At 33.3% G+C, this 27,141-nt stretch overlaps 4 protein-coding genes and 1 non-coding gene across 8 annotated transcripts; 4 read left to right on the top strand and 1 right to left on the bottom strand.

The window, feature by feature from the left end:
• Window positions 1–1,116: 1,116 nt before the first annotated feature.
• LOC106123429 (otopetrin-1) lies at window positions 1,117–13,889 on the top strand. Of its 3 annotated transcripts, none has more exons than XM_013319746.1 (14): window positions 1,117–1,416; window positions 5,739–5,839; window positions 8,211–8,372; window positions 8,630–8,794; window positions 10,098–10,212; window positions 10,387–10,489; window positions 10,775–10,873; window positions 11,063–11,511; window positions 11,628–11,727; window positions 11,945–12,117; window positions 12,309–12,423; window positions 12,559–12,713; window positions 12,940–13,086; window positions 13,679–13,889. In XM_013319746.1, the coding sequence occupies exons 2-14, from the start codon at window positions 5,739–5,741 to the stop codon at window positions 13,850–13,852; spliced, it is 2,058 nt and encodes a 685-aa protein (XP_013175200.1). In that variant the 5' UTR covers window positions 1,117–1,416; the 3' UTR covers window positions 13,853–13,889. The 3 variants fall into 3 exon arrangements, with proteins under 3 accessions (XP_013175200.1, XP_013175199.1, XP_013175203.1); XM_013319745.1 differs by lacking the exon at window positions 1,117–1,416 and adding an exon at window positions 5,038–5,205; XM_013319749.1 differs by lacking the exon at window positions 1,117–1,416 and adding an exon at window positions 5,173–5,255.
• TRNAV-CAC (transfer RNA valine (anticodon CAC)) lies at window positions 13,414–13,486 on the top strand. The gene has a single exon. It is a non-coding gene; the product is annotated as a tRNA-Val (tRNA).
• Window positions 13,890–15,315: 1,426 nt separating the features above from the next.
• LOC106123335 (uncharacterized) lies at window positions 15,316–20,508 on the top strand. Of its 2 annotated transcripts, none has more exons than XM_013319591.1 (11): window positions 15,316–15,460; window positions 16,071–16,232; window positions 16,789–16,899; window positions 17,450–17,567; window positions 17,842–17,929; window positions 18,026–18,234; window positions 18,461–18,871; window positions 19,305–19,523; window positions 19,634–19,857; window positions 20,037–20,232; window positions 20,316–20,508. In XM_013319591.1, the coding sequence occupies exons 2-11, from the start codon at window positions 16,132–16,134 to the stop codon at window positions 20,496–20,498; spliced, it is 1,860 nt and encodes a 619-aa protein (XP_013175045.1). In that variant the 5' UTR covers window positions 15,316–15,460; window positions 16,071–16,131; the 3' UTR covers window positions 20,499–20,508. The 2 variants fall into 2 exon arrangements, with proteins under 2 accessions (XP_013175045.1, XP_013175046.1); XM_013319592.1 differs by lacking the exon at window positions 15,316–15,460 and adding an exon at window positions 15,578–15,604.
• Window positions 20,509–20,708: 200 nt separating this feature from the next.
• On the top strand, window positions 20,709–21,879 carry Roc1a (Regulator of cullins 1a). Its single transcript, XM_013319825.1, has 5 exons — window positions 20,709–20,910; window positions 21,014–21,041; window positions 21,125–21,246; window positions 21,451–21,536; window positions 21,672–21,879. Exons 1-5 carry the CDS (start codon window positions 20,818–20,820, stop codon window positions 21,682–21,684), a joined length of 342 nt encoding a protein of 113 aa, XP_013175279.1. The 5' UTR covers window positions 20,709–20,817; the 3' UTR covers window positions 21,685–21,879.
• A 460-nt stretch (window positions 21,880–22,339) lies between these two features.
• Window positions 22,340–26,806, bottom strand: Hmt4-20 (Histone methyltransferase 4-20). Its single transcript, XM_013319823.1, has 3 exons — window positions 26,585–26,806; window positions 25,932–26,261; window positions 22,340–25,857 (listed from the first exon to the last, which is right to left on the bottom strand). Exons 2-3 carry the CDS (start codon window positions 26,250–26,252, stop codon window positions 24,094–24,096), a joined length of 2,085 nt encoding a protein of 694 aa, XP_013175277.1. The 5' UTR covers window positions 26,253–26,261; window positions 26,585–26,806; the 3' UTR covers window positions 22,340–24,093.
• Between the last annotated feature and the right edge of the window lie 335 nt (window positions 26,807–27,141).

Raw genomic sequence — 27,141 nt, 5'->3', positions numbered from 1 at the left:
GGAATGGAGTATGCGGATAGGATAGGCGACGTCGCTGTCGGCGAGCGCGGAGCCTCGCTGCTGATATGATTGAATAAGTGAGCCCGCTGCTCCCTAATGAAACATATTGAACGTGTATCGAATCACTTAGGAGCACCGCGCCGGTGTACTCCTGCACTCACTTTTTGGTCGCCAACAAGCCGTAGGTGAACCTTACAAATATTATTACGGTGGAGTCTCGTTTTAAGAGACAATAAATCGAATTAACTCCGGTTACTTTGAACGTCAAAAGGGAGTAAAAAAATTAACGTCATTTTGCTAACATAATTTCACACGGCACCAGAGCATCTTCCTTTGTGCCGCCTAGAAAATATTTACGTAAAATTGCGCCGCGAATGTCCACAAAAGGGAGAAATTGTAATTAATTAATTAATGTAGTTATTATTACGCCGTTTATAAAATTCAGAGCGCATTTAAATCTTCTTACATTTTAGACGTTTAAATTGTTTGTAAATGGCGTAAAAAAGAAAACAAAAATTTTAGAACTTTAAATAACGCCTATTGTAAAAAATCGTTTGTAAAAGTTTAACAAGGTATTGTAGGAGATTGGTTCGTCGACAGTTCGCACACAGGACGGTAACTCGCAATAACAGTGTAGTGGACAGCAAAGCTCTTTGAGGGTGTTCACTAACGCAGTGCTTCGAAAAAATCGGAAGCTTTGTAAATGGCGTTTAACGGACGCTGACATGAGCAAGCTCGTCAAAGAGTTTCGACGTCACTCTGCATTTTAACAACACACGTGAATTATCTTGTAAAATTTAAAAACTATATAATTATGTTCACTCATAAAGCTCTTTGGTCTTAAAAAAAAAGTTAACTACATACACAAATTGTTATGGAGAAAAAGATTCATATTAAAGCCGCCATCCAGCAAACAATACAGATGCGATTCATCAATTATGCATTTTCAATTTAAGACATACACTCGTCTATTCAATAGTCTTATAGAGATAGAGATATATAATCTTTACGCTCAATAGTAGTTGTCACTATTCTAAAAGCAATATATTTACCATGCATAAAAATATGTATAAAATAGCCAAAGACACGAAGAGTCAGTCAATCTGCATTGAGACAGCGTAGCGGAAACTGTATAATAAAACTTGTGGCCAATTGCGTGAACAAAATGGCTAGTAACCACGTGGGTTGTGTGACGTCTCTTCATCCCCGCAAAGAAATTGACAGCACGATATAGTAACGTGAGAGTCGTGCTACATAAATTGATGTCTCAATTAGCATGTGTCCGAGCGACGTGATTTGATCACCGAAATCAGTAAGCGGACTGAAATCATGGCACACCTGTGAAATACCACTGTTTCTTTGTGTATATTTATTTTAAATCACTTTTTCTGCCGATAAAAGGATTTTTTTACCAAGGTATGTTGTAATAATAATAAATATTTTTATTATAATAAATTACTAATAACTTATGATAATCATATTACATTTAAATGCTGAATAAATGTACTCGTAACTTTAGTCCACCAGACTAGTTTATTTTGCGAATAAATACGAAAAATTTGAAGGTAAACCCCACTATAAACTTTAACCTTACTAACATCTTTACTAAGTTTGTACAAACAGGCTATTTGTATTGTAATATTAATTTTGCAAAGTATATTTATACTGGAATATTTTTGTTTATGTAAAATTAAGTTATTTGTCAAAAAACGGTGTTGTAAATTATTACATTAATATTTTTTATAAGTTACAAATTCAAAAGAAAAAAACAATAGATTAGGCATTATTTAAGCAAACATGATTGTGTTAAATTTCCCTTTAACTTTATAATATATTCTAATAACATAACATTTAAATAAACAAGACGACACGTGTAGAATGCTAATATAAACAATTGAATGCAGACACCGACAATCTTCTGTTTTAAAGTTATAACATTTATAACAGATTAATTTATTTGTTCCTGAAGATAACATAACTATAAAATAAACATAATAACATCGGCCTGATTTCGTATGTGACCGTCAATACTTTTAAATATTCAGTTACCAATATTTTTAATTACTGAAAAATGTCCACGTCAAATAAAATGAAAAAAAATGAAAAAATCTTTATTGTTATACACAAGAAATTCAAATTCAATGTTGCCTTGACTCCTTAACTAGGAATACCTGTACTTAAGGAGAAAAGGACTTCCCATATATATAGATTTAATAATTGTTTGTGTAGAAAAACAACTAATTTAAATAAAGCATTAACTTAGGTAATTTTTAATAACATTACTAAGTTGCATTTTACTGCAAATGATAGAAGAAAATATGTAGCATATAAAATTACTAGGAGCTAATATGTGTTGTTTTGTTTATCGATTTTTCACTTTTAAATTCTGACGATCTGGCGAACTTGTAGATTTTAAAAACAGTTAAAATAATTCCGCTTCGTCTAATGTTTTGTTTATGAAAAATGAAAAATGACATTTATGAATACGAAATGTTCAAACTAATTTGAGGTTATAATTTGTAAGTATCACATACTCGGGGCATGTAAATTGAAACAGATCACGACGCGGCTCGCTAACAAGGGCGGGCAGCGTTATTTGCACTGCCACAGTACACACGTATCGAATTATTGATGACAAATAATAAATCTGACTTCTTCCTATAGTTTTACATTTCACGTGGTATATTTTTTCTATAGTCGTAATTGTAGTTGGATATAATATAAATATACATAGTGAATTAGAACGAAAGGAAGGAAAGAAGAAAGGAAGAAAAAAGAAGGGGGGTTATCCATTCCTCTGTACGTTTTTATATGCGTGTTATCACTTAACTCCGCCCTTGGTGGTCCGATTTTTTTTTTAAATAACAGAACTTTGACAATTCGCTAGAAATATAATTTTTGCTTATTTTCCATGTTTTAAACTGTAATGTGACAGTATGTTTTGAAAATGACACACAATCATTATTTAGTAATTGGAGAACATCAGTCAAGCACTGTTCGTGTTAATTATTGTCAATATCAAATATGATTTACATATTAATACAAGACTATAGTACGTAGCCAACTTGCACGGTCCGTAAAATTAGTTCATCTAATATGGGAATATTAATTTATCATTCAACGTTTTAATAAATAACTCAGTGTATATATTTAAAAGAAAATAAAAACAAAAGCTTGGTATCAAGCTAAGCGTTGTGTGCTCAAGATTTTTCTTCCTTGCGATACATAAAGACGCTCTGCCACCGGCCGCAAAGGATTTATTTTTAAACGCAAAAACAATTCTACACCTGAGAGAATAACGTAGCCGTTTAAAAAAATAATATTATAAAATAAACTTTACTACTGATATGTGTAAAACATTGAACTATACGTTTATATGAATATTGAATAGAGTATAATATTGAATCAATAAACGTACAAAATTCATGTTTATGCACCTTCCATGCTTGAAACTCACATTCCCCTTTCTCATAGTTCTGCGTTATATTATAAGCATAATAATAAACATTAAAATTAAGCCTTGAAATTGATTATCACCACCGGAAACCTAGTAAATCTGTCAGTATCAGAGATTACCATTGTCAGCATCACTACCAGCCATGTTTACACAGAGTTTACGTTGTAATTAAAGGCTTACGGTATGGATGAGATTATCGTTATCAAATAAGAAATCTCTTATCACTACGTACTATATTGTACGCGTGTTGAGGGAAAATACTGAGCCGTCGTATTAATAAAAACAGTGTAGATTTTCAATTTCACATTGAATTATAAAAGTACATATTATCCTTGGCAGGTGTGTAGCAGCCAACTGATAACTTAGCCTACGTCTAATTTAGAAAAATATGGTAATATTGAAATGTCCAAGTACTCTCCAGTACCAAACACAGCTCTAAAGAAATTTTTTCACGCGGACGAAGTCGTAGGCACAGCTAGTATTGAAGAAAGATAAAATATATGTAAAAGTTATACTCGTCAATATACAAAGTTACTTTTTCACATGCCACATTTGTTAGTGGCTTTTTGTTTTCGTAAATCACAACGATTTTAAAGTGCACCGACGCCGGCAGCATCAGGTGCTATACACTCACGCAAATATTTTAAGAAAATACCGAGAATGTTACATTAGTGATGTACACGACATCGATATAACATCGAATATCGACAATATCTCGAACACAAAGAATAAATACAATTTTATAAACTATAATTTTATCAGAAATGTGAAAATTATTTCTGCTATTAATTTATATCTCAATTAACTATACTTCTAACCTTTATTTTGATAATCTAAAATACTTTACATTAAAAATACATATCTATAAGTTTTAATAGGTTGAATAAAAAAAAATGTTTTAAAATTTAAATATCGAGTGTCTGTTGGGGTGTCGTAACTAGCGAGGGGTGTCGCTCGGCCGCATCGCGCAGCCAAACGGTAAACACTTTGCTGTAATCTCGAGATGAGAAAACTTTCAGTTCTCTTAATTCAGAAACTTATTCAACAACCTAACAACCTTAGCGCGGACCGCCCGCGCCCGGCTCGGCGCGTCGGACGCAACACAAACAAACCTTACTACTCTTTAATCTTTGTCTTTTATTAAAATAAATATTTATTTTAAAACACAAATGCTTTTTGTTTATATATCCTACTTAAAACAACTTGACTTAAAAAATAATGTATATTTTATGTTTGTGTAGAATTCAAAATAATTTTTAAATATACACAAACACGTTATAATCATATCGGTATTTTGATTACCGAAGTACTCATTCAAATCATAGTATCATTTATCTAATACTCTTTGAAAAGAAAAAAAAAGAATATGAATATTCTTTTACTGATATATTTGCAATGGTTAGCCAGTATTTACAATACATTTAACTAACCATTTCGAAATTAATAATTATCTAAACTTTATATGTTATGCCGTAACACCGATATTGTATGCGTATGAACAAGCATTAAAGGCTTAACGAATACCTATACACTCTGAACGATAATATACGTCAGTAATCATCACTCGCCGTTCACCACAGTCTAGCGTTAGCCGTTGATGAATCTAGTAGACAATAATATTAGTTGGAAAAAAACATTAAAAACGTTGAAATGAAAATATCTTAATAAAACATTCGCTGGAAGTGATTGGGATGTGCCGTGTCAATTCAATTACGTACGCAGAGAGCTTTACCGCGTCAAAGATTAAGGCAATGAAAAAATATTGTAACAAAATATCTAGCAAACATCTCATAGACAGGTGAGTTGGAAATATTTTAATATCAAATCTAATGATTTCTTTTCATGATTTCATACTTAGCTTAGATTTATTGCGATTTAAACAATATTAATTTCCTTCGTGTAGAAAAAACAAGCATTAAATCTTTTAATTAATCCAAAATCGACGAGCATGTGTGAATGTATGAATAGAAGAAGCAAGAGAGGTATTTCAGGACCGCGCCAAATGGAGGTCCGTGGTCTAGGCCTACCCTCTGTGTTACAACCATGAGTTACGTTGTTGTTATTGACTTTTTATAATTACCTACATATAACTTATTCAATATATTTTATATCTACATACATTTTTATATACATATACAATATCACTCCAGATGATCCGTCATTCCTTAAATAATTTAAGAACTAAACACTTGCAATATTCAATTTGCATTCCGCAACAATTACACGTTTCGTTTGAATACTTATATTGTAAACATACCTTACCGCTACAGTCTGTTTCCAGATGAGTCCGGGTAAACGCGGCACGCTCTGCGAAGCGACCGACGCTCGGCCCGGCGTCACCGTCACCGACATGGACACCGTACATGAAGAAAACGACGATAGGTCAGTACTACACTACACAAACACCAAAAAATACTAACTAACGCACTATTTAAAAACAAAACATTTGAAAAACACTTTTGGTAATACTGTCCACAAAGCACACATGTTTCTTATAAGTGAAAACAATAATTCTACCGCCCTCAGAGGGTCTATCACGAATATTTGCGATGTGCTTTCTTAATGTCATCGACAATAAATGTCAAAATTTGTATGAGATTTGTTTTTGTACTTATCTAGTACCAATTTTGTAGATAACGATTTATAATTAAATTGTTGGCTAAATGTTTTGAACGATTTTAAAATTTAAAAAATACTTCAAGTTTTATCAAAAATAACAACAATATTGACAATTCAAATGAATTGCAATAATTTTCTTATACCTACATACATACTATTTGAAACAAAATGAATAACGAAACGAAGAATTTATTATAAACGCACAGATTATAATTTTATAACTGTCAAGTGAACAATGAAACAGAGTATGCTAGGATTTTAATTAAAGTTTGTCTTGAATTGTATTTTCTTTGTCCCTACTTATAACTCAGTTTTATCTTTTAACTCTCATAAAGGATTTGCTGTACAGACAAATATCTCTTTACACGAGTATGCAATTTATTTGTCTCATATTTATGGTAACTTTAATCCCAACAATGATTTTCTGGAAACGTAATAACAAAATATTTTTTTTTACTAAAAACTAATTATATTTTATAAATTGATACAAAAAGTACATTTTTTATCAATAAGATATCTATACCTAACTTAATAATAACTCCTTCAAATAATATCAACGATGAGAAAAAATAACATTTGAGTTAAATACATATAAATCAAAATAGACAGAGAAATGGCGAAGACAGCGGGAAGCAAAAGAGCAAATTGAATAAATTATTCGCTTTGAAATAAGTAAATACATTACTTTGGAAATAAATAAAAGCATGGCATTAAAAACATAACATGTCACTTCAGAAACATAAAGTATGTTCTTGAAAGTAAACACTAAAAAAATTAAATAGCTCTTTCAGCATTCCTCATCTAAATCACTGTTTTAAAAGGACTACCATTTAAATAAATGTAAATATATAAAATAAAGAATATCATAAATTTAGTGAAGGAGAAAATGTACATTTTAATATTTTCGTATCGAATAGATGTGGCGCGGATACATGTAAGCTTAGGGAGACATTTCCGGCGGGCGGATGCACATTTTGGAGATTTTGCGCTCAGAGCGCTGAAGTCGAAATAGTTCAATACAACTGTACTTCAATGCAGGTTCTTCTTTAAATATTTTAAAATTTACAGGGTGTTCCATTTATCTTCAAATTTTTGACGTTAATTTTATATCTTTGATATCATTTACACATAATTTTGACAATCAGTAGCACCAATTCAATGAGACATTGTCGATTGACGTAAGAACGTATAAATAAATTAATTTAATGAATTACTCGATTCAGTATTTATCAAGTAAAGGTCGAATAAAAGTGGTTTTATACAATCATACCTTAAAACGATGTAAACTATTCTTTAACACACTGTAACAAAAGGAAGGTATGAAATGCATACGCAAAGAGGGATTTCGGTGCAGTAACGGCGGCAAAGCTTCGAAAATATTTATGACGTTTGATAGACCGCTTTGTGTCGCCCGACACACCTTTCTCTCGATTCTTTTCATCTATTTCTATTGTATATACCAGTTATTTTCAGATTTTATTTTTGTATTCAATATAATTCTTGATGAAAAATTAAAAGTCACGAATGATCAGGACTGGACTAGACTAGGTCGTCATCATTTTAAACACCGAAACCGTTTGGTCGCTATTTTTACTTATGCATTTATTTTATTTATTATTATATAAAACTATATAAATTTAAAAATCAAAACTCTAATACTTAATCTTTAATGCCAATACATTTGACATAAGACAGAATAATGTTTGATATATTCAATAATATTTGATAAGCAAAGCATGAGATCCACCTGAACCGTAGTGAATTACTCTCCAAAGCCTCTTATGGTGAGAGCGGGCCTATGAACTGCTTTGTGCAACGTGCAGCACTACGCTTAGTCTATTACGCTTTATGCTCCATGGACAGTACATCAATACATTTAATAATAGTTTTAGTTATAAAATTCGCCTAGAAATATATTATATGAATTTGAATAAATATATTTGTAACTTCGATTATGCCAAACGAATCGTGACTTCAAATCTGATCTGAAAGTTGACCTAATTTGAAATTTATATATCGATATTCTACTTCTATCCACCTTAAATATTATGTTCACAATAATTAATTTAATTTGGAAGAAAATGCTTTACTTAGGTATCTTTTGAATATAACATAATTCTTGTCATTTCCCTAGCGATGAATCATCCTACTCCGACCTGGGCAGACTCCGCGAGAGGACGAGGGCTATGCTCGGTTCCGCTGCGGATCCCCTCATACAGAACTCACACTCCCAGCCGAACAGCAGACGCATGTCCAGTGATATTGACGCTAAGCTGGCTGCCAACCTTAACACGAGGTGTGTACACTTCATAAAGGATAGCATTAACTTACAAAATATCAGGGGACTCAAACCGATCGCGAACCGAATGACACCTTACTGCTCGAAATCGAGTCAACCGTTCCAGCTACATGAGGTTAAATTGAAATTGACGTACCCTCAAACCAAAATATATAAAAAATACCACAACAACCACAAACTCCATTACTCTTTTGTCAATGTGATAAAAAGTAATACGTAATTTTGCAATGAATTTATGAGTATATTTTACTTAGACGACCGTCAGCAATAATTGCCGCATTTCGACGTCCATCACAAGCTTTGGCCCTGTGCGCGGCGACACAGCGTCGGTTTCTGTCTGAGCTATCGCCACATTCCCGCACTTCAGTTGCTTCCACGACCCACGAACCACCACCTTCCGCAGCACAAATACTGGGACAGTAAGTTATAACTCTATTTCTAACTTAATTGGCGAACAGCTCTTTTTTTTAACCATGTACATATAAAAACTAAACCACAGATGCAGATTCATAGATGCGACATTCATTTAAATAATACACTCCTTCATTTAACAACCATCGACGTTTAACCATTTAACACCAAGTTACGTTTCCTCGTGGTTAGAAATTTTAATATAGATTAGGTAATGACTAGTACGGTTTCGTCAATTCTGCTCCAAAGTTGTCCAATTAATACTTATCTACTTAACCTAACTACAACTTCCTACCGGGCCGAGTCGAGGTGAACTATTTGTTCCATAATAATTAGGTTAATTGAAACACAATACGGATTATATTTCGAGTTAATTCCAACACAAAACATACACGTTTCTGCGCTGGGCTCTAATCTTAATGACCTCTTCATACTTTAATTAAGATTTTTTACGCACAAAAATATTTACTTCTATTACTTTTAACAAGCGAATATTATTGAGACAAGGTTTTGTACGAGTACCAGTATCAGGTAACAATCCTTTCTTCATATTGCCCCAGCATATACCGTGTTATCGTTATGTTATCGTGTTATAACAGAAGAATATTTTTTATTCCCGTATTCCATGAAATACTAAAGAAAAAATGAGGTTTTCCAGTTAATAATATTCTCCAAGATAACGTTATAAGATGTCTACTATCCAAAATGGTGTTGCTAGTACTTTATCTGTCAATAGACAGACTTACAATGCTTCTACTAGTATTGACTGATTCTCCAATGCGAATGTAATTACCTTGTGAAAATCATTTCATATTTTCCTTTCCTTACCTCCTTTGGTTAACTCTAATTAATTAAAACACATCCAAAATTCAGTTAATGACTGAGTAAGAAAAAATGATAGTATAGTATTAAATTTCCGCAAATATTACCTATATTTTAGACAAATTATTATTTCCTTCATTATATTTTGTATCTTTTATACAGATAAACGCTCGTGTCCCTCGCATCAATGTAATAATATCTATGAAAATAAGAGATAGGTAGATTTATCTCATCTCAGTACTATATCTACACTATATCGCTAATATTGTGTCCAACATCTCAAGTTGAATGGAATTTCCATTACTGCTAATCCTTTAATGCGATTATGACATAATTACGATGCTGTATAATAATTTGATTTAATATATTCCTGTGATTACTATAGGAAATTGACTAGTCTCTCTAGGAAAGTATAAAAATTATTAAAGCCGAAGAATGTATAAGCAAAATTGAGAAAGATTAATATATTTTAATATATATGTTTTGCAGTGAAGCGTTAAGTAAGGCTCTGTCAGCTCTTTACGCCAAATTACTAGTGGTGCTCGGGCTGGCGTTTCCAGTTACTGAAGTAATTGCCACTGGGGTACCGGAATCCTATTATCAGGTAAAATATTATTTATAAGGTTAATTTTTTTGTATCCTTGGTTATATATTCGTATGTTTAAAAATGTGTCATGACAAAAACTTAGAAAGTCATTCATGGGTAGAAAAATCGCTAATATTTTTTTTACTTGAAAACACTGCTAAGAAGAGGATTAATATCTCTAATTTTTTCCAGGGTTTCTACTTATACCTGTACTTAGTGTCGGTGCTCTTTGTGATATTTCAATATGCGAATCTCGTCAGACAAAAAGCTGTTAATTCTATCATCCAAGAACACGGTAAGAATTCAATCACTCGAACATATTTTATCAAGGAGGTCACATGAAAAAGGACATCTAGCAAAGTCATGAGTTTTAGTAATTAGCCGCATTTGCGTAACAAAATGCGACATTAAAATCGCATCTCGTTTGCATAATTGCTACCGCTAAGGATATTACCTTCTTTGCTTCTTTACTTTGTATTCCACTAACTTCTTCAGTCATTCGGCATTAGTTTTAATTGCGAATTAGCCTTTTCGTGTGTTGAAAAGTCAAAACTATTTATTATTATCTTTTTATCTACAGAAAATCCAGATAATGGTAAAACAACGCCAGGGGAAAAAATTAAACAGAAGGAGACAATTTCGAGATACGGCAGCTTTTATTTGAGATTAGGAGCCATGGGTAAATACCACTTCTTATCCTAGCAGAAACTTGTAACGACAAATTTGAATATTAGACCAAAATAAATGTACCATAATATAATTAAGAGAGAACATATTTTTATTTAATTTTAATTGAAAAACAATTAAGTTAATTTCTAAATTACTAAAACATTATTAATACAAATATTATTTTTCTACGGTATTACAGCATTTGGTATTGGTTCGATGGTGTACAGCGGATTGGAATTTGGTGAATATTTTGAAATGACAGATCGCTGTCGATCGATCCTGTCCGCGCTAACGCCGGCATTGAGAATGGCTTTAACTTTAGCTCAGATGCAGTTCATTTTCCTAACGAACAAAGACATCGGGGCGGGCAGCTATAAAATTGTGCAGAGGTTCGGAATGATGCATATGATAGCGACCAATCTGTGCGAGTGGTTATACGTTCTAGTCGAGGAGACAAAGCACGAAATACATCACTTGGAACATTCGATACCATCGGAGACGAACGTTTCTCTGAATGACACGGAGTTGCATTGTCGACGTGCTAATATTATGGGCGCCTTGTTACAAAACGCATCACCCTTCTTGTTCCCGTGTACTATTGAATATTCGCTAATCTGTGCTGTTATATTGTATGAAATGTGGAAAGAGGTGTATTTAATTTGTTTATTAGCTTATTTTAATCTTTAAATTAATTTGCTTCTCAGAACAGTGAATGGCAAGCCACTGTATATAAGAAACTTTATATCATTTTCATTTGTTTTCAGGTAAAATGTACACCGGAGGATTTTGAAAGAAAATTCAACATACCTAAAAACAAGTCAAGAAATAATTCCGTTACACCGGAAAAAATCTTGCAACAATTCGGTAACAATCTGCAGTATATTCTTTATGTTTTACGATTTCAATTAATATTTTAACATTTCAAATATAAAAACGTACCAATAGATAAATAGATGGAAGTGTGCCATGAAATGTCGAATGATAGATTGATTTTCATAACAAAACCTGTTCCAACCCCTCATAAAATGACAGGGACAGGGAGATAAATTAAAGTGTTGCTTATTTGTTTATATTGTTACAGCGGGAATGCTGGGTGTAAGTTCACCTCACGGCAGCCGCACTGCCTTGCACCACTTCTCACTGGACTGCTCGCACGCCCACCGCGGCCTCTTTGCTGGCATCCTGCTTATTGTCTTCACTATAATATCTCTCATCATGTTCTTCGTTCTAGCCCACAATCCCAAAACAATACATGTAATTTACTTCAAATAATCTTTATTCTGCAGTAGAGTCAAACCCAAAATCGGCGTTAGGGTAGAGTACGGTTGAGCGACCGCCCAAGGCGCTGGTCCGGCTAGAAAAATATCCGATGATTTTGCTTACAAAGAGAATATGAAATTACTTTATGGAAGGTCAAAATATTAAATGATCATTTTCTCTTACAGGATGCAATATTCCAAGTGAATATTTGTGAATTGATACTTTATTCTTTGACTCTGTTAGCATGTGCCACTGCCTTGAAGCAAATGAGAGCGTTGCCGTATAAACGAAAATCTCAGGGTGAGTAAAAAAAAATGAAGTGTAAAGTGTCAATTTAAAAATACTTTCTCGAAGTAGAGTGAGACCTGAGATATAATTTAATAAGATTATTTAAATTGCTGTTATTTTTATTTATTTCGTTACGTTTAATTTCAGCAATTTTAGGTCTTGATACATCTCTATTGATTTTGGCACAATCAGGGATGTTTGTGTACTGCATGTTCAGTTTGATCGGCAGCCACCACACTATGTACAATGACAATGGCACCGGCGTCACTGGATTCTTCTCAGAACTATTGTCATTGAATCAGGTTATTATAAATACTTATTCTATATTTGAATTAAGTTCCTTTGATTCATAAGAGAGATTAAAAGAAAGAGCAATGACGAAACGGGACAGATAACATGTGTAGACTAATTGCAACAATTGTTTGCCTCCAGTGTTACAACTTTCGTAACTATTACCACAAAAACAATATTTAAATAATACATATATCGTGATTGAAACGTATCCCACTATTTTCATGTTATTTCCAGACAATCTTACAATCTCTATTCATTCTGGACGCTTGGTGGCGTCGCAGCAGCACGTCGGAACAGCGCCGCCAGAAGCCTGGGCGCCAGCTCGTCACCTTCCTACTTGTTGCTAACATGGCCATGTGGGCCATAAATACATTGGAAAAGGTAACATCGACGGAAAGAGAATTATAGACGGAATTCGATAACAAAAGAAATGAAATACCGTTCTTTGATAATATAATTAGAATCACGTAGGATTAAAATAAACTATTATTAATATACAACTGTGGCCCGCGACTCCGGCCGCGTGAAATAAAATATAAACATAATTTCAGACTATGTTCTACATATGCCTAATTTCAGCGAGATCCGTTCAGCCGTTCTGGAGATACCTTGTGAGAAACATCCATCCATCATATAAACTTTTATAGTATTAGTGAGATACAAGAATTAAATTTTGTTATTGACTAGAATTTTACCATTAAAGGATATGTTACCGTAGTGTAGCGGTTATCACGTGTGCTTCACACGCACAAGGTCCCCGGTTCGATCCCGGGCGGGAACAGTTTTTTGACAAAATATTCTTACACTGTTTTCGTGTAAGCTGTGAACTGTATCCGAAAATTAATATCTAGTACTCTTTTTGACATGTCCAAAGAAAAAAGGATTAGTAAAGTATTATTACCGTTCTTTGGACGTTTATTTCTTTCTATAACAGGACTGCCAGCCGCATCACATATTAATTGCTTTTTTTCAGAATCGAGCGGAATTCCGACCAGCACATTTGGCGTTTTATGGTCCATGGGCATGGACGATAATAACTCACGTATCGATGCCACTGGCAATCTTCTATCGCTTTCATTCGTCTATCTGTCTCTTCGAAATATGGAAGAACAGCTTCAAGAACAAACCAATTTATTTAAATGTATAAGTTGATACAATTTTACTGTTATGAATAATTTTAATCCAATGCGATACTGACAAAATAAATGTATTTTACGTATATTCGTATTTAATTATTAATTCCCTTTGAGATTTCTTACATTGTGTAAGATAATAAAGTAACGAACAAGAGTAATAAAAGCTCTACGCAAAATCTCGTAGGACTAGGGTCGTCATTAAAACGCGACATGTAACGCCATCTAGTTTACAATTGGACTATCTAGTTACTACATCTATTTTGCCTGATAAGGTTTTTAAATTTTAAAACAAAATTATTGAGTATTGATTTATTATTATTACAATATTTGCTCTTCTGTTTTGCTCTATATCCATTAAACGCATTGAAAAACATGATTTTTTAGTAACGAAGAAGATGAAAAGTTGATAAAAAATCTATTATTTACAGTAAAAAATCACTTAAAATAACAATGGTAGATCCCTTTCTCATCTTTCTTTCTCCATTTTTATGGAGGTCAGAAAAGAGTGGTAACAGCATCAAGTAAGCCACTTGCACTTCGGCTTCTGTAATCCTTTAAAAACTTATTACTTAGTTTTATAAAGAGCGCTACATGAATAGTCATAAAAGATATGTTTCAGTATCGCGGGATGTACACATCAGTTAGTGTACGAAAACAATTGTAACGTTTTAAGTAAACGCAATTAGCGAAGTATTGTCGGCAGTTAGTTCGTGACAAAGGGTTAGTATTGAATGCGGTAAATGCCTCATCACGTTCCACGGAAATTTTAACAAACAATGCAAAATTTTAGATTTGTTTTTGAGTTATTTCGTTTATGGAGTTTCGCAATTCATTTGTACGAAGTTATTATATTGTTTGAGGTTAAGTTATTTATTTAAACAAAACAACCATATTAAAGTATAATTGTGTTATGTCACGGGTTTTAGAAACCGTTGCCATCTTTTGTGTGTTATTTTTTGCCCACTTAGTAATTTAAAAAATAAAAAATCAGTTATCCTTCCCAATTCACCGACCTTATCTAGCTCGTAGTAACGAACATAACACATTCTGTGAATAAGTAAAAACAAATTCAAGCTTTATACCTTCACGCGTTCCTGAGAAAAAGGGTCTTGACAGACGAATGGACGGACAACAAAGTGATCCTACAAGGAATCGGTTTTTTTCCTTTCGAGGTATGGAACCCTAATAAGCTATTGGTAGCCCCCTGAAGTCGCCTGTTATTCTGTAGACATGAACACCTATGTATGTATCACAGGGTGAGAATAAACATTGACATACAATATCCCCACTACCAATATTCTATTATATGTAGCCCGTATTCGGAAATTAGTCTATGTCACGCACTTATGAATGGTTGCAGCATACGTAATTTATCACGAGTTACATCGACTTACGCTTTTGATCTAGGTAAAAAAAAAACTTGTCATATTTATTCCGTATTTAAACTAGTAATAAATAAACGAGTCTGCAAGCTAATGTAAGGTAAACGTCACGCGGCAAGGCGCTGCGTAATGACTGAAGATTAAAAAAGTAAACAAAGTTACGCTCAGACGGAAAGTCCAATAACATTTTATATTTAGAACAGAATTTAATACTGGAGCAGAAATAAGGTGCAAGCGGTAAGTCACAGGATCGTTTAGAGGTAGACGTCTAATTAATCGCGTAGTGCTGGGAGATAAGGAGTGTGGACAGTGGGGGAGGCTGCATGTGGCTCGTTAGAACGGCCGTCTGAAAGTGACACCACTAGTGCTAATTATTTACCTGTAAGGACAACGTCTTTGCGCCCTTTCCAACACCGTTAGTTTATTCCGGCAATGAATACATCATCGCAATATAAATTACATTTATTGTAGTATAATCACAACTAAGTATGAATAGCAGCTTAGTCTCCATAGATATGTTTGTTTTATGCACTATTAATAAAGCAATTTCACTTTTTTACAGTAATTTATTCCATTATAAGTGGATCTCGGGTCGGAGATTCGCCTAACAAATTTACATTTTTCATTTCGCCCGTCAATTTACCTTCATTTAAGGCAGACTGTAGGTACCTCGTTACAATTACCAATAACTAATTATTTACACACATACGTACGTGTGTGGATTATTCCAATGTCACCACGTACAGTTTATGCTACGCTCTAGTTGTATTAACATGTGTGAATCACAGCACATCTTGAATGAAGACGGGACGAGATTTTAAAATCGATAACGGTAATTGATTCGCAGAGGGCGTGTGATTAAAGTGCTTCCTATTACGGCGTAATAAAAATTTGCTCCCGGACATATTATGATGGTGAAAAATAAAGAGAAATCCAATCAGAACGGCGCGGGAGGGAAGGAGTGGCGTGAGCGGAGTGAACCTCTGCTCGCTGTGCCTGAGGATGAAAGGTGAGTCGGTTAGCCTTCATTAAGCACACTATTAGTCGTTGAGCGCTCAATAAAACAAAAATAAATCGGCTGATGTAACCTTACCCCCACAGGATTTAAATTTAGTCTACAAATTAATTTTACACCCAGAATGATGCCCTTAAATTATTACGTCATTAAGCTATGTGATTTTGTAATACAAATTTATGTTGCGTAATACAATTTTTTTAAAGCTCTATACGATTATTTTACAAAATGTAATCCACGGTCGTTCTAACGTATACTAAAGACCAGACACCAATCTAAGTAAATACCTGCATAATCGTTATACAATATTAGGTCAATATTCAATCCATTTGTTTGATTAATTGATCCTAAACAGTTAATTATTGATAATTACCCTAAACCCGGGGCAATAATGGTAGGTAAAAATTAATTTAATTTAAGTAACATTATATACCACTACGACTTTTCAAATTAATAAAAAAAGAGTGGTCCAACCAATGTTTATAAGTGTTGTTGATATTGGTTTTATTTTTCATTTTATTAGGTATTGTATCAATCCAATGTGTTTCAGTGAACTTCCTCCCCACACCCTGCCGCGGCTGAGCGTGGTGCTGCCATGTAGCAGCACATCCAGCATTGAACCTGCCCCTAACAAACCACGGAGCCCTCTCTCACACGGCGAGTGAGTTAACACTGACACCTAAAACTCATTCTTCATTGGTATATCTTATACATAAAATTCTCGTGTCACAATTTTCGTTCCCATACTCCTCCGAAACGGCTTGACCGAATCGGTACTCAAGTAGGTCTGAAAATCGGCTACTATCTATTTTTTTTATCCCGCACGGAAGGAGTCGCGGGCGACAGCTAGTCTATGATATAAAATCGTCGTGGGGAGCTCTATGTACCTATATGAAGTGCTAACCCTGTGGAAGAAGTGCACTTTTTATGGTTATTTAAACATTTTTCTTTTTTTTCTTACATTTCAATATCCAAATAACTCTTTATAATATTCAGCATGTACTTATTGTATTGCATACTAATCTATTTAGTTACTTCCAACAATTTCCAATGAATAATTTTGTACAAGCTAATTCAGTTACACGGAATTCTATGCATCTGCTAAATTTAATGAAGAATTTCATCTAATTAATAAACAGTTTTGGAATAATTATCGTTAGCTGCAGGTTCACTGAACGTGCTAATTGTTTCCATATATCATTTTGTTTCAGTGAATCAATGACAGTGGTCTTGTCAGCGTTTTACGCTAAGTTACTAATAGTGTTGGGTCTGGCATTACCGGTCACCAGCACTATACAGAATGAACTCGTTACAAACGTTACCTCAGATGTGAGTATTAAATTTTAGGCCTCTATTGTATAGCAGATAAGAGGCCTTTTCCCAAAATCTTGCTAATGGATAGATGGATGTTTGTTCGAAGGTGTCTCCAGAACGGCTGAACGGCGATGAAATTTGACACAGTCTGGAAGAACACATAAGCTATTAAGTTTTTTTTTAAATCCGCCCGGACAGAGTCGCAGGCGACAGCTAGTAATGTTATAAGTCTATGTAAATGTCTCTAGGAGGTGATGGTTGTGGATATGAATTGCAATATTTTTTCCAGATATTTACCATCTATTTGTACATTGTCAGTATGCTCTTTTTGGCCTACACATTTTATCATTTGAGCAGAGTGAAGAAAAGTAAAGATGGTAAGGTTTTCTTCATCTTTAACAAAATATACTAAACATATTTAGTATTTTAAGATACAATAATTTAATCTGTATAATTCGTTTTTTTTCTTGTAGTTAACGTGAAACGAACTCGTTACGGAAGTTTTTACTTGCATATCGGCGTGGCAGGTTTTAGTGTGGGCTCCATTATCTACTCGTGCCTACAAATCGCCGAGTATTTCGACCTGTCCGGAGACTGTCAGATAATTATGGTCGCATTAAAACCTACTTTACGAATTTTATTCATGGTGGCACAAAGTGTTTTTATATTTTCCTACACAGATGTAAGATATAAATTTTCAAACTTATCCCAGTATTTATAAAAATATAAAAATTAGCAAGTAGCGTACACTTAAGTAGGTAAAACGTAACTCAAATATTATTCTTGCAACAAATCTTAATACTTGGAAACCGATCTAATTTCCGACGACTCAAAATAAAAAAGCATATACTTACCAAATGCAACCTTTGACTTGAATAGGTACATAAATAATTTTATCAACTTTTCAGATATTGGATCCAATGCGAGGAGTGGTCCTAGATAGATTCGGTTTGATGCATTTAATTGCTACAAATGTTTGTGAATGGCTGAACGTAATCATACAAGAGACGAGGGATGACATTATCGCTGTAGCTTACAACAGCCCACCTTTCATAAGATACACCGCCATTGCTGAACCAACGAAATCACCCTTTGCAACAAGAGATAAAAACTACTTATATGAAGATTACAACAGTACAAATATAAGCGAGAATACAACAATGGCCGCAGCTACTTGGAGTTGTAATATATCCAATATAATAACGCCCTTAATTAGATCCGCCAATCCGTACCTCAGGCCTTGCGGTGTTGAGTACAGCCTTCTTTGTTCGATCATTATAGTGGTGATTTGGAACGATATTTGCACCGTACCAGGATCGGTAAGGATGATTTTTTGTCGGTATTTCATTGAGCCTTTAATAGTATCTCGTAAGTCATGTTGTTTTTTTTAAATTGTATGTCACCGTTGTATTACAAAAGTGAATATAAATCGCACAAATATGATTTCATTGTCCGGCGCAGCGATGAAACTGAGTGGACACATTCAGCAATGCTAATTAAGTTTAACACGGCAGCGGAGATAGGAGAATGCAACACTCATTCAATTATACTTTCACGTTTCACGAAAAAAACATTTAAGTAAAAGAAATTGATTTATTCATTTGTGTAAAAAATATAAAGTCATCATAATCATGCATGTCATCACTTCTTAATTAAAACTGAAATCTAATTACAATTGTGACGTAGCTATTTGACGTGTCTTCTGCTTATATCATTTTTATAACAGAATGTAATATAATAAATTAATTTTAGAAACCTCTAAACGATGTCAATTCGAATGCGGTTTTCACGAAAGATGTGAAGCAATGCTGTGCTAGAGTTAAGTCCAACAATCATTTCTCAGTGGACTGCGGCAGCGCGCACAAAGGTCTTTTCATGGGCATAGCCGTTCTTGCAGGCACCATTGTAAGCCTCATGCTCTTCAATGGACTGTTCCAAAAGGACAAACATGTGGAACTCGCTTTATTACAGGTAACACAGAACTAATCGAAACATAATTTAACGGAATAATCCTTTCCGATCTTTTCTTTTAATTATGAAAAACAAAATGATTTAAATAAATATTTAATTACCATTTCCAGATCAATATATGGGAGACAGTTTTGTTTGTTATCATGACGATTGGTTCAGGTGCCTGTATACAGAGAATGCGTCTATTGACATTGCGTAAAATATCAACCACCATGCCTCTGGAACACGCTTTGCTCCTTGTCACACAATGTGGAGTCTACCTTTATTATCTCTTTCAAATCATAGGAGCCGGCTTCCTAATTCAAAGATATCCTGAGGGCCGACGAGCGACAAGGCAAGTTTACTTTTATTTTTTTTTACTTGAGTACAAAATTTACTAAGAGTATCATACTCATCATATATCAATTAAAATATATGTCCGCATGTCATTTAACAAACTCACTGAGGAAATTACATTTTGTTATTACTCCAATAAGTAACATTTTCCTATTCGTATTTTCACTATGTTTTTAGAATAATAGCACCGCTATGTGCAGTTATACAAAGTTCTTGCCAGTCTTTGCTGGTGCTAGACGCGTGGTCACGGCGATGCGCGGGCACAGGCGGCAGGCCCGGTCGGCAGCTGGTGACATTCCTCTTGGTCGGCAACTTTGCGCTGTGGCTGCTCAATCGTGTAAAGAACGCCAGAGCTGAATACCATCCCCTACAAGTAAGCTCAATTCGTTCGAAACTTGAGAACAATTTTCTTAACACATGACTAAGTAATCCTTCTTTTTTATTTATCTATTACAGATGGAGTTTTTTGGAGTATGGGCATGGACGTTAATTACGCATGTCTCAGTGCCACTTTTAGTTTGCTACAGATTTCAAGCTACAGTTTGCTTCTACGAAATATGGAAGAATTCGTATAAAACGAAAAGTCACACAAGCATTCGCGACGATAATGAATTTGAACTGAAAAATCATGTAGCATAATAAAATAAATTTCCTTCCTCATATATGTTTTTCTAATCCCGTTGGGCTGATCAGCTTAATCGGCCCAACGGGATTTTCGCCCGTACGCCCTTCGTCTCGCGCGTACCCTGTAGAAGGCTGAAAGGATTTTCTTGTATAGTTTTTTTTATTACTGGTTGGGCATTTATTTTATAAAACAGCAACACCGAATTGGACTTGAATACGACTGGCTGTCAAATTTACATCAAAGTTCAAAGCTGTCATTGTCAAATAACATCTATGAAATTACTAACAATTTATTAACATTTTAGGACCATAAAACAAGGTAATTATAAAAAACATGGCATCTGCAATGGATATTGACGAAGACGAAGTCGAAATGGCTTCTTCAAGCAGTAGCAAAGGAGATAAAAAGAGGTTCGAAGTAAAAAAGGTAAAGTCATCATTTGCGATCAATAATTTTCTTTGTTACTATCATTGTTTGTTTTTATAAAAACATTTTAACTCAGATTTAATTATAAAATTCTAACTTACAGTGGAACGCCGTTGCTTTGTGGGCTTGGGGTAAGTTTGAAACAAACGATTTTTTGTATAACCTATAAGATGTACTGTTAACGAAATTCTTTTAATTATTAAGTTACTTGCAGACATTGTGGTGGATAACTGCGCAATCTGTCGTAACCACATAATGGATCTTTGCATAGAATGTCAAGCAAATCAAGCATCTGCTACTAGTGAAGAATGCACAGTTGCTTGGGGAGTTTGCAATGTAAGTATATTAAGGTAGTAGTTAAGTAAAACAAAAACCGTTGGATTACATTTATTTTAATATCTTTTAACCTGAATCGACAACATTTATGATAAATAGTGTTTTAAATATGGTTAATTTTCTCTTCAAATGAATCATCACTGGTTAACATATTGTTCTTAAATACAAGCTTATATTTAGTCTAATATTGAATATTGTTTTCAGCATGCATTCCACTTCCATTGTATTTCACGTTGGCTCAAAACTCGACAAGTGTGTCCATTAGACAACAGAGAATGGGAGTTCCAAAAGTAAGTAAAAGGAAAAAAACAATATTGATTAAATTTTTTTATAACCATGTTCAAGGAAATTTTGGATTTTAATGATATAAAAGCTTTTTGATTGTCTATATTATAAATTTTAAATGGGTTTTTGTCTTTTTACAGGTATGGCCACTAATTCTTGCACACCACGCAACAATCTCTCACCTTAATAGTGGTCTCCAGTGTAATTTGGCGTAATGTGTAACTTTTGCATTAAGTTTTTTAATAAACCAACTGCGAGTACTAAATTTTTTTGTTATTAATTCTAACAATATATTTCATTGTAAACTGTAACAATTAAAATACCATAAAAACAGTAAATATTCAACTTGATTTCTTACCTTTAATTTTGCATTAAATAAGAACATTTTTTTGTGTGTCTGTGTCTCTTTATTCCTCTAATTGTGTAGTCCCATCCCTGAATTCCATTACCAATTTGTGTAAGTTTTGTCAACAAGGGACAATGAATAGAGATGTCTCAATAGACAATAAACAATTTTATTCAGCAATGGCTTCAGTAAGATCAGGAAATGATTTGACAAATACCAACATGGATAAAAGCTGTGGCAGTAGGTGATCAGCTTATTTATAGTTGGAAACATCCTGGATACAGTTCAGATTAGATACATGGTAAAAAGAGGAAATTGTTGGGAAAATTTTGCTGTAAAATTCACTTATCAGTAGCAATAAAATTGGTACATCGAGTATGAGATAGCTGTTCCTAAAAAGCCTAAAAAAAACTTCTTTAGTCTTACTCATACCTCAGGGTTTTAAAAAAAAATTGTAACAGGTCCTGTTCCATTCAATTGAATAATTGTTTATTTTTTATAATTATGATCCTTTAAAATGCTACAAACCAAAAGGTGTTATTTATACATTAGTATTAATTTTACTTTGATATTAACACATGAGGAATATTCATCACCAAAGGTTGAGTCAGGACTAGTATTTGTGTACACCATGAACAAGAATATACATTGTAAGAAATCTAAACAATTATTCCACACCAATCAAAATCATTTGTAGTGTCCTAACTCCTAATCAATACAATGGCTGTACAATGCGGCAGTGTCCAAGCTAATAAGTACCTATAACATGGAAAAACCATATTTTTAAAATTTTATTTATTATGTATTATTAATTTTTTTTTCCTAATTTTGTCATTTACATACCAACAAATGGAGATCGAATACTTCACTAAAAGTAACATTCGAGCCGGAATTACATATAATTCATAACATGAAGTCATGGGATCCATCAAAATACCTACATACTAGACATGCGAACTTATATTTATACAATCATACGAATTTATTATAACAATATGCCTGCATTTTAAATATTTACGATTTAAGTATTCCCTTTTAAAAGTACACATACAAATACACATGTAGTTGTGATCAATGAAATTTATTGTTCCTGCGCTTTGATGCGTTTTCATATTTTAAATGAAATAAGAAATTTCATAGATATATCAATGCTTTATATATACATTAGCAAATTTTAATGTGTATGAAAAATATTAAAGCTAATAACCAAAACCTAATTTCTACTATGTTTAAACAAGAAGAAATAATGTTAAGTGTTATTTAACTAAGCTGGTAAATAAGGCGTACATAAATCACAATTATTTTTCTAACTTGTGGTTATTACTGCTTTGTTTAGAAAAACATAATACTCATTAAAAAATTCATATCTAAAACTACGTGGGATAAAGTTATTATTGTAATACCTGTAGTGCAAGTCTCCTCAAAAATCTATCAGTCCTGGCCTAGGTCACATTAGCCTTCAAGAGGAACATATAAGTCCAAGTCAAAAAAAATTTAAACCCATAAACGAAGCAATAACCAATAACAATACAGCATATTTACAAATTATCAATATTTCTATCCTGTGATTTCTATTACAATACCTTAATATCTAATTAAATATAGAGCAATAAATTGCTTGTTAGACAGTTCCAGATATTACCATAAGTTTATTTATAAGCGTAAAATACATGGATCGCGTAACTCATACATGTGAAACTAGTAATCCCGGCCTATCACTATTACTACTACATACATTATTCATATTGTTACTGTAGTCTCCTGCATTTTATAACACCACAGTAATGTCAGTGGTACTAACTACAGACTTAAAGAGAAACAGAATGAAATATAACATCATCACTACTAATAGTAAAATGACAAAATTAACAAAATTTAAAAGGAAATGTTCAATTAAACTCCAAATAATGGAATTCTATCCACACATTAAAACAAACAAAAAAACGTACAAATAAATTCATTTCTGATTAATACATTTCACTAAAAGGTCAATTAGATAAAAACAAATGAGTGCTAATGATATAACACAATTTTACATATTTTATAATAAATATCTTGGAATTATCACTTTAATGAATCTGATGCCTATCACACAATATCCAAATATGAATTCACATCACAAAATAAATACTAGACGAAATAATCCTAGTCAGTATCAATTAAACTAATAATTGAATATAGCGGTGGAAAAAATAACTATAAGGTAGTTGCGGCTGTCAGTCTGCCGATATAGCATTTGGAATATTTATAGTTCGACTTTCGTTGCCGACAATCAACCGCAATCTTTTCATTGGGGGCAAAGGACGGATTGGACTATGTTTACGATGGCGTTCTTTTGACCGTCGCCGCTTTTTAAAACGGCGGGCTGTTTCAGGGTCTACACCCTCAAGACGCAAGACTTCATACTCTGGTTCGTCTGTTGTGCTACCACAATTCATTACTTCTTCTGCTGGGCTACGTTTCATTCTCAAAGTTAACTTTAAAGTTTTTCTTTGAGGTGGCGTACAGGGACATTCACTACTTTTATTTGAATTATCTGCAAGTCCCGACTCTGGTTCCTTCTTTACCTCTTCAGGCCTATGAGGAATATCAATTTTGTGTTTACTTATTATAGTATCTGTAGACTCACTTGGGTTTACATTTTCTCTATAGTCAAATATTTCACTTTTTATACATGTTTCATTGTCATTCACACATTCAACTTTGATCTGTTCTTTGTTATCTGAACTATCATAGCATTCTTTCTTTATTGTTAACATAGAAGTACAAGATTCAGCTCTTTCTAACAGAGATTCTTTTTTATCATTATTATTTTCTGGTTCTGTGTCTGTTTTACTGATGTTACTAGTTTCAGATTGATAATTCTCTTTAAAAATTTCATTGTCTAGTTCTTGTTTAATTTCTATTTTATCTATATCCGTTGCACTAGATGAGTCTGTGTCTGGTTTAAGAACACTATGATTTCTTCCAATTTTAACTTCTGAGCTACTCTTTGAACTATTTTTAACTTTTGTACAAGGGGATTGAGAGTCAATGAGACGTTTATGACTTCTTAGAACTATACCAGTATGAGAGTCACAACTGCTTCGTGAACTAGTTATACTGCAACACCGTGAAGGTTGTTCATGCGGCTGTGATGCAGTTGCAGTGGCAGTAGCAGAAACACCATTAGGAGCACGGCCACTATCTGCCCTTCGTCTTAAACGTTCACCTCTTCTAGAAGCTGAGGATTCTCTACTCCCTTGTGATTCTTTGTCACGAGCTCCATCAACAACATCTGCAATGCACCCCTGAGCTATTAACAATTCAGCATCATATTTTGTCAATCCTTTTTGCTTCATTTCCTTCATACTAAGAGGGGAAACAATATTAGAAACTTGTCTGTTTGATATTCGAGCCTTTTCAGGAGGTTTCCCATTTTCTGCTTTTTGTGTTAATTTGGCTTTTGTCCTATTTATTCTATTATCAGTTTCTCTAAATCTATATCTTGTAGATTCCTCATCATTGTGTGCATTCTTTACAGAAAATGCACCTTTGCCTCGTCTTTCACAAGTTTCACATTCACAATAGCAATTCCCATTGCCAAAAAAGTCTTCACCATAATAACAAGTAATTTCTTCTCCAACCTCTATATCTCTTAATACACGAACAAAAGCTTTGCCTCGATCTGTAGCTTCAAAAGTACATGTTGGTCTGCAATCATGATTAATGTATGCAGCTGGTCCAAGCCATAACTGAGCACAATTTTTTCTACAACTGTACATAACAGAAAAATCATTTTTTCCAGGATGTAGCAGTTGCTTTTCTTCTTCTTCAGTCATTTCAGCAATGCATCCAACAAGAAAGTCAATTCTTTCATGTTTAAAAAACTTCTTAGTTGTTGAAATTTTAGCCCCAACTCTACCTTCTAATGAATACCTATAACATGGTTCAATTACAAATCCAGCCTTTTTGTCAAAAACCCTCAGATAGCGATAAATCTGAAAATAAACATAACATTGAAATTAACAGTTAACAAAAAATTTGTAACAACAATAATGTTTTATTTACTAACATGTTCTCTAAACTTGTTTTGTTGATGCTTGTTTTTTGTGAAATGTCTTGGCATCCATTCTCCATTAGCCAATTTGTTATATGCTTTATTGTAATCCTGTGTTTGTATAAATTCTTTTATAATGCTTTTTAATTCCTCTTTATTGGTTTTTAATGGTCTGTAACGTATGTTCATCTTATGTGTTGTAATGCCGAGATATGGATCAACTATTAGAGCTGTTGCTAAGTCGTCGTAGTCCGAAAGCTCGCGCGGAGTCATACCCATCGGCTGCATTTTGTGAAGCACTTGCCTCCCTGGGTACGATGCCGACCCAACAACCATCCTGATTACCTAAACAAAGACGCGAAAGACTTCGTAAAAACAACATAACATTTACACATTTATAGCGTTGTTTTTGGAATTCTACATTGATATTATTTAATATACAATAGATGCGATCGAGTCCTTGCCTCATAAACAAGAGTTGTAAATACAGAAAATTGTAATTCTATAAAAGAGTATAATTTAAAAGGACAAATATGGCGGCCGAACACTAATCTTAAAAAATCGACACGTCAAATTTTCACATTGTTTTTCACGTAATTAAATACACTGATCACTAAAATATGTAGATTTCCTCAAAGAACAGACATTCAAATATCTTAAAAACTTACTTATTGCGTTAAAACAACTTCAAAGTCATATTTATTTCTAATAACAACTCTGCTATATCGAAAGCATTCGGACGCTAACAGATAGGTTATTAAACAAATTTATCAAAACAAAAACTCAGTTTTAAATTTGCATTTTATATTTCTATACATATAACTCAGATTAATAAGAAACAGCATTAACTATATTTGAAAATCATAAAGAAAAGCTGAAAAACAACCATGTTTTCGTACACTTCATTCATATGTTAATGTTTTCAAAGACTATTAAATACCGTTACTTGATTTTATTAAAAATAGTAAAATGTAATAAAACTATTAGAAAATTTTATGTAACTATTCACTAGCTTACTGTAAAACATTTACGATAAATAAAAATTATACATTATTAAATATTTTTTAAGTTATGCAAATCGTTTCATTGAAAATAATCGAAAGCGCTCTTCGTAAAACTAAACATTGTCTTTTCCTCTCAGTGTCAGTTACTATCAAAGAGTGTATAGACATAAATCATTTTCAACAATGACAAACCAAAAAACTTATAAAATATGACAAAACCT

This window comes from Papilio xuthus, unplaced genomic scaffold (assembly GCF_000836235.2).
Source record: "Papilio xuthus unplaced genomic scaffold, Pxut_1.1 DF826115.1, whole genome shotgun sequence".
NCBI classification, from domain to species: Eukaryota; Metazoa; Arthropoda; class Insecta; order Lepidoptera; family Papilionidae; genus Papilio; species Papilio xuthus.
Note: the sequence above shows the minus strand (reverse complement) of the source record. Positions and strands in the feature narration are given on the sequence as shown.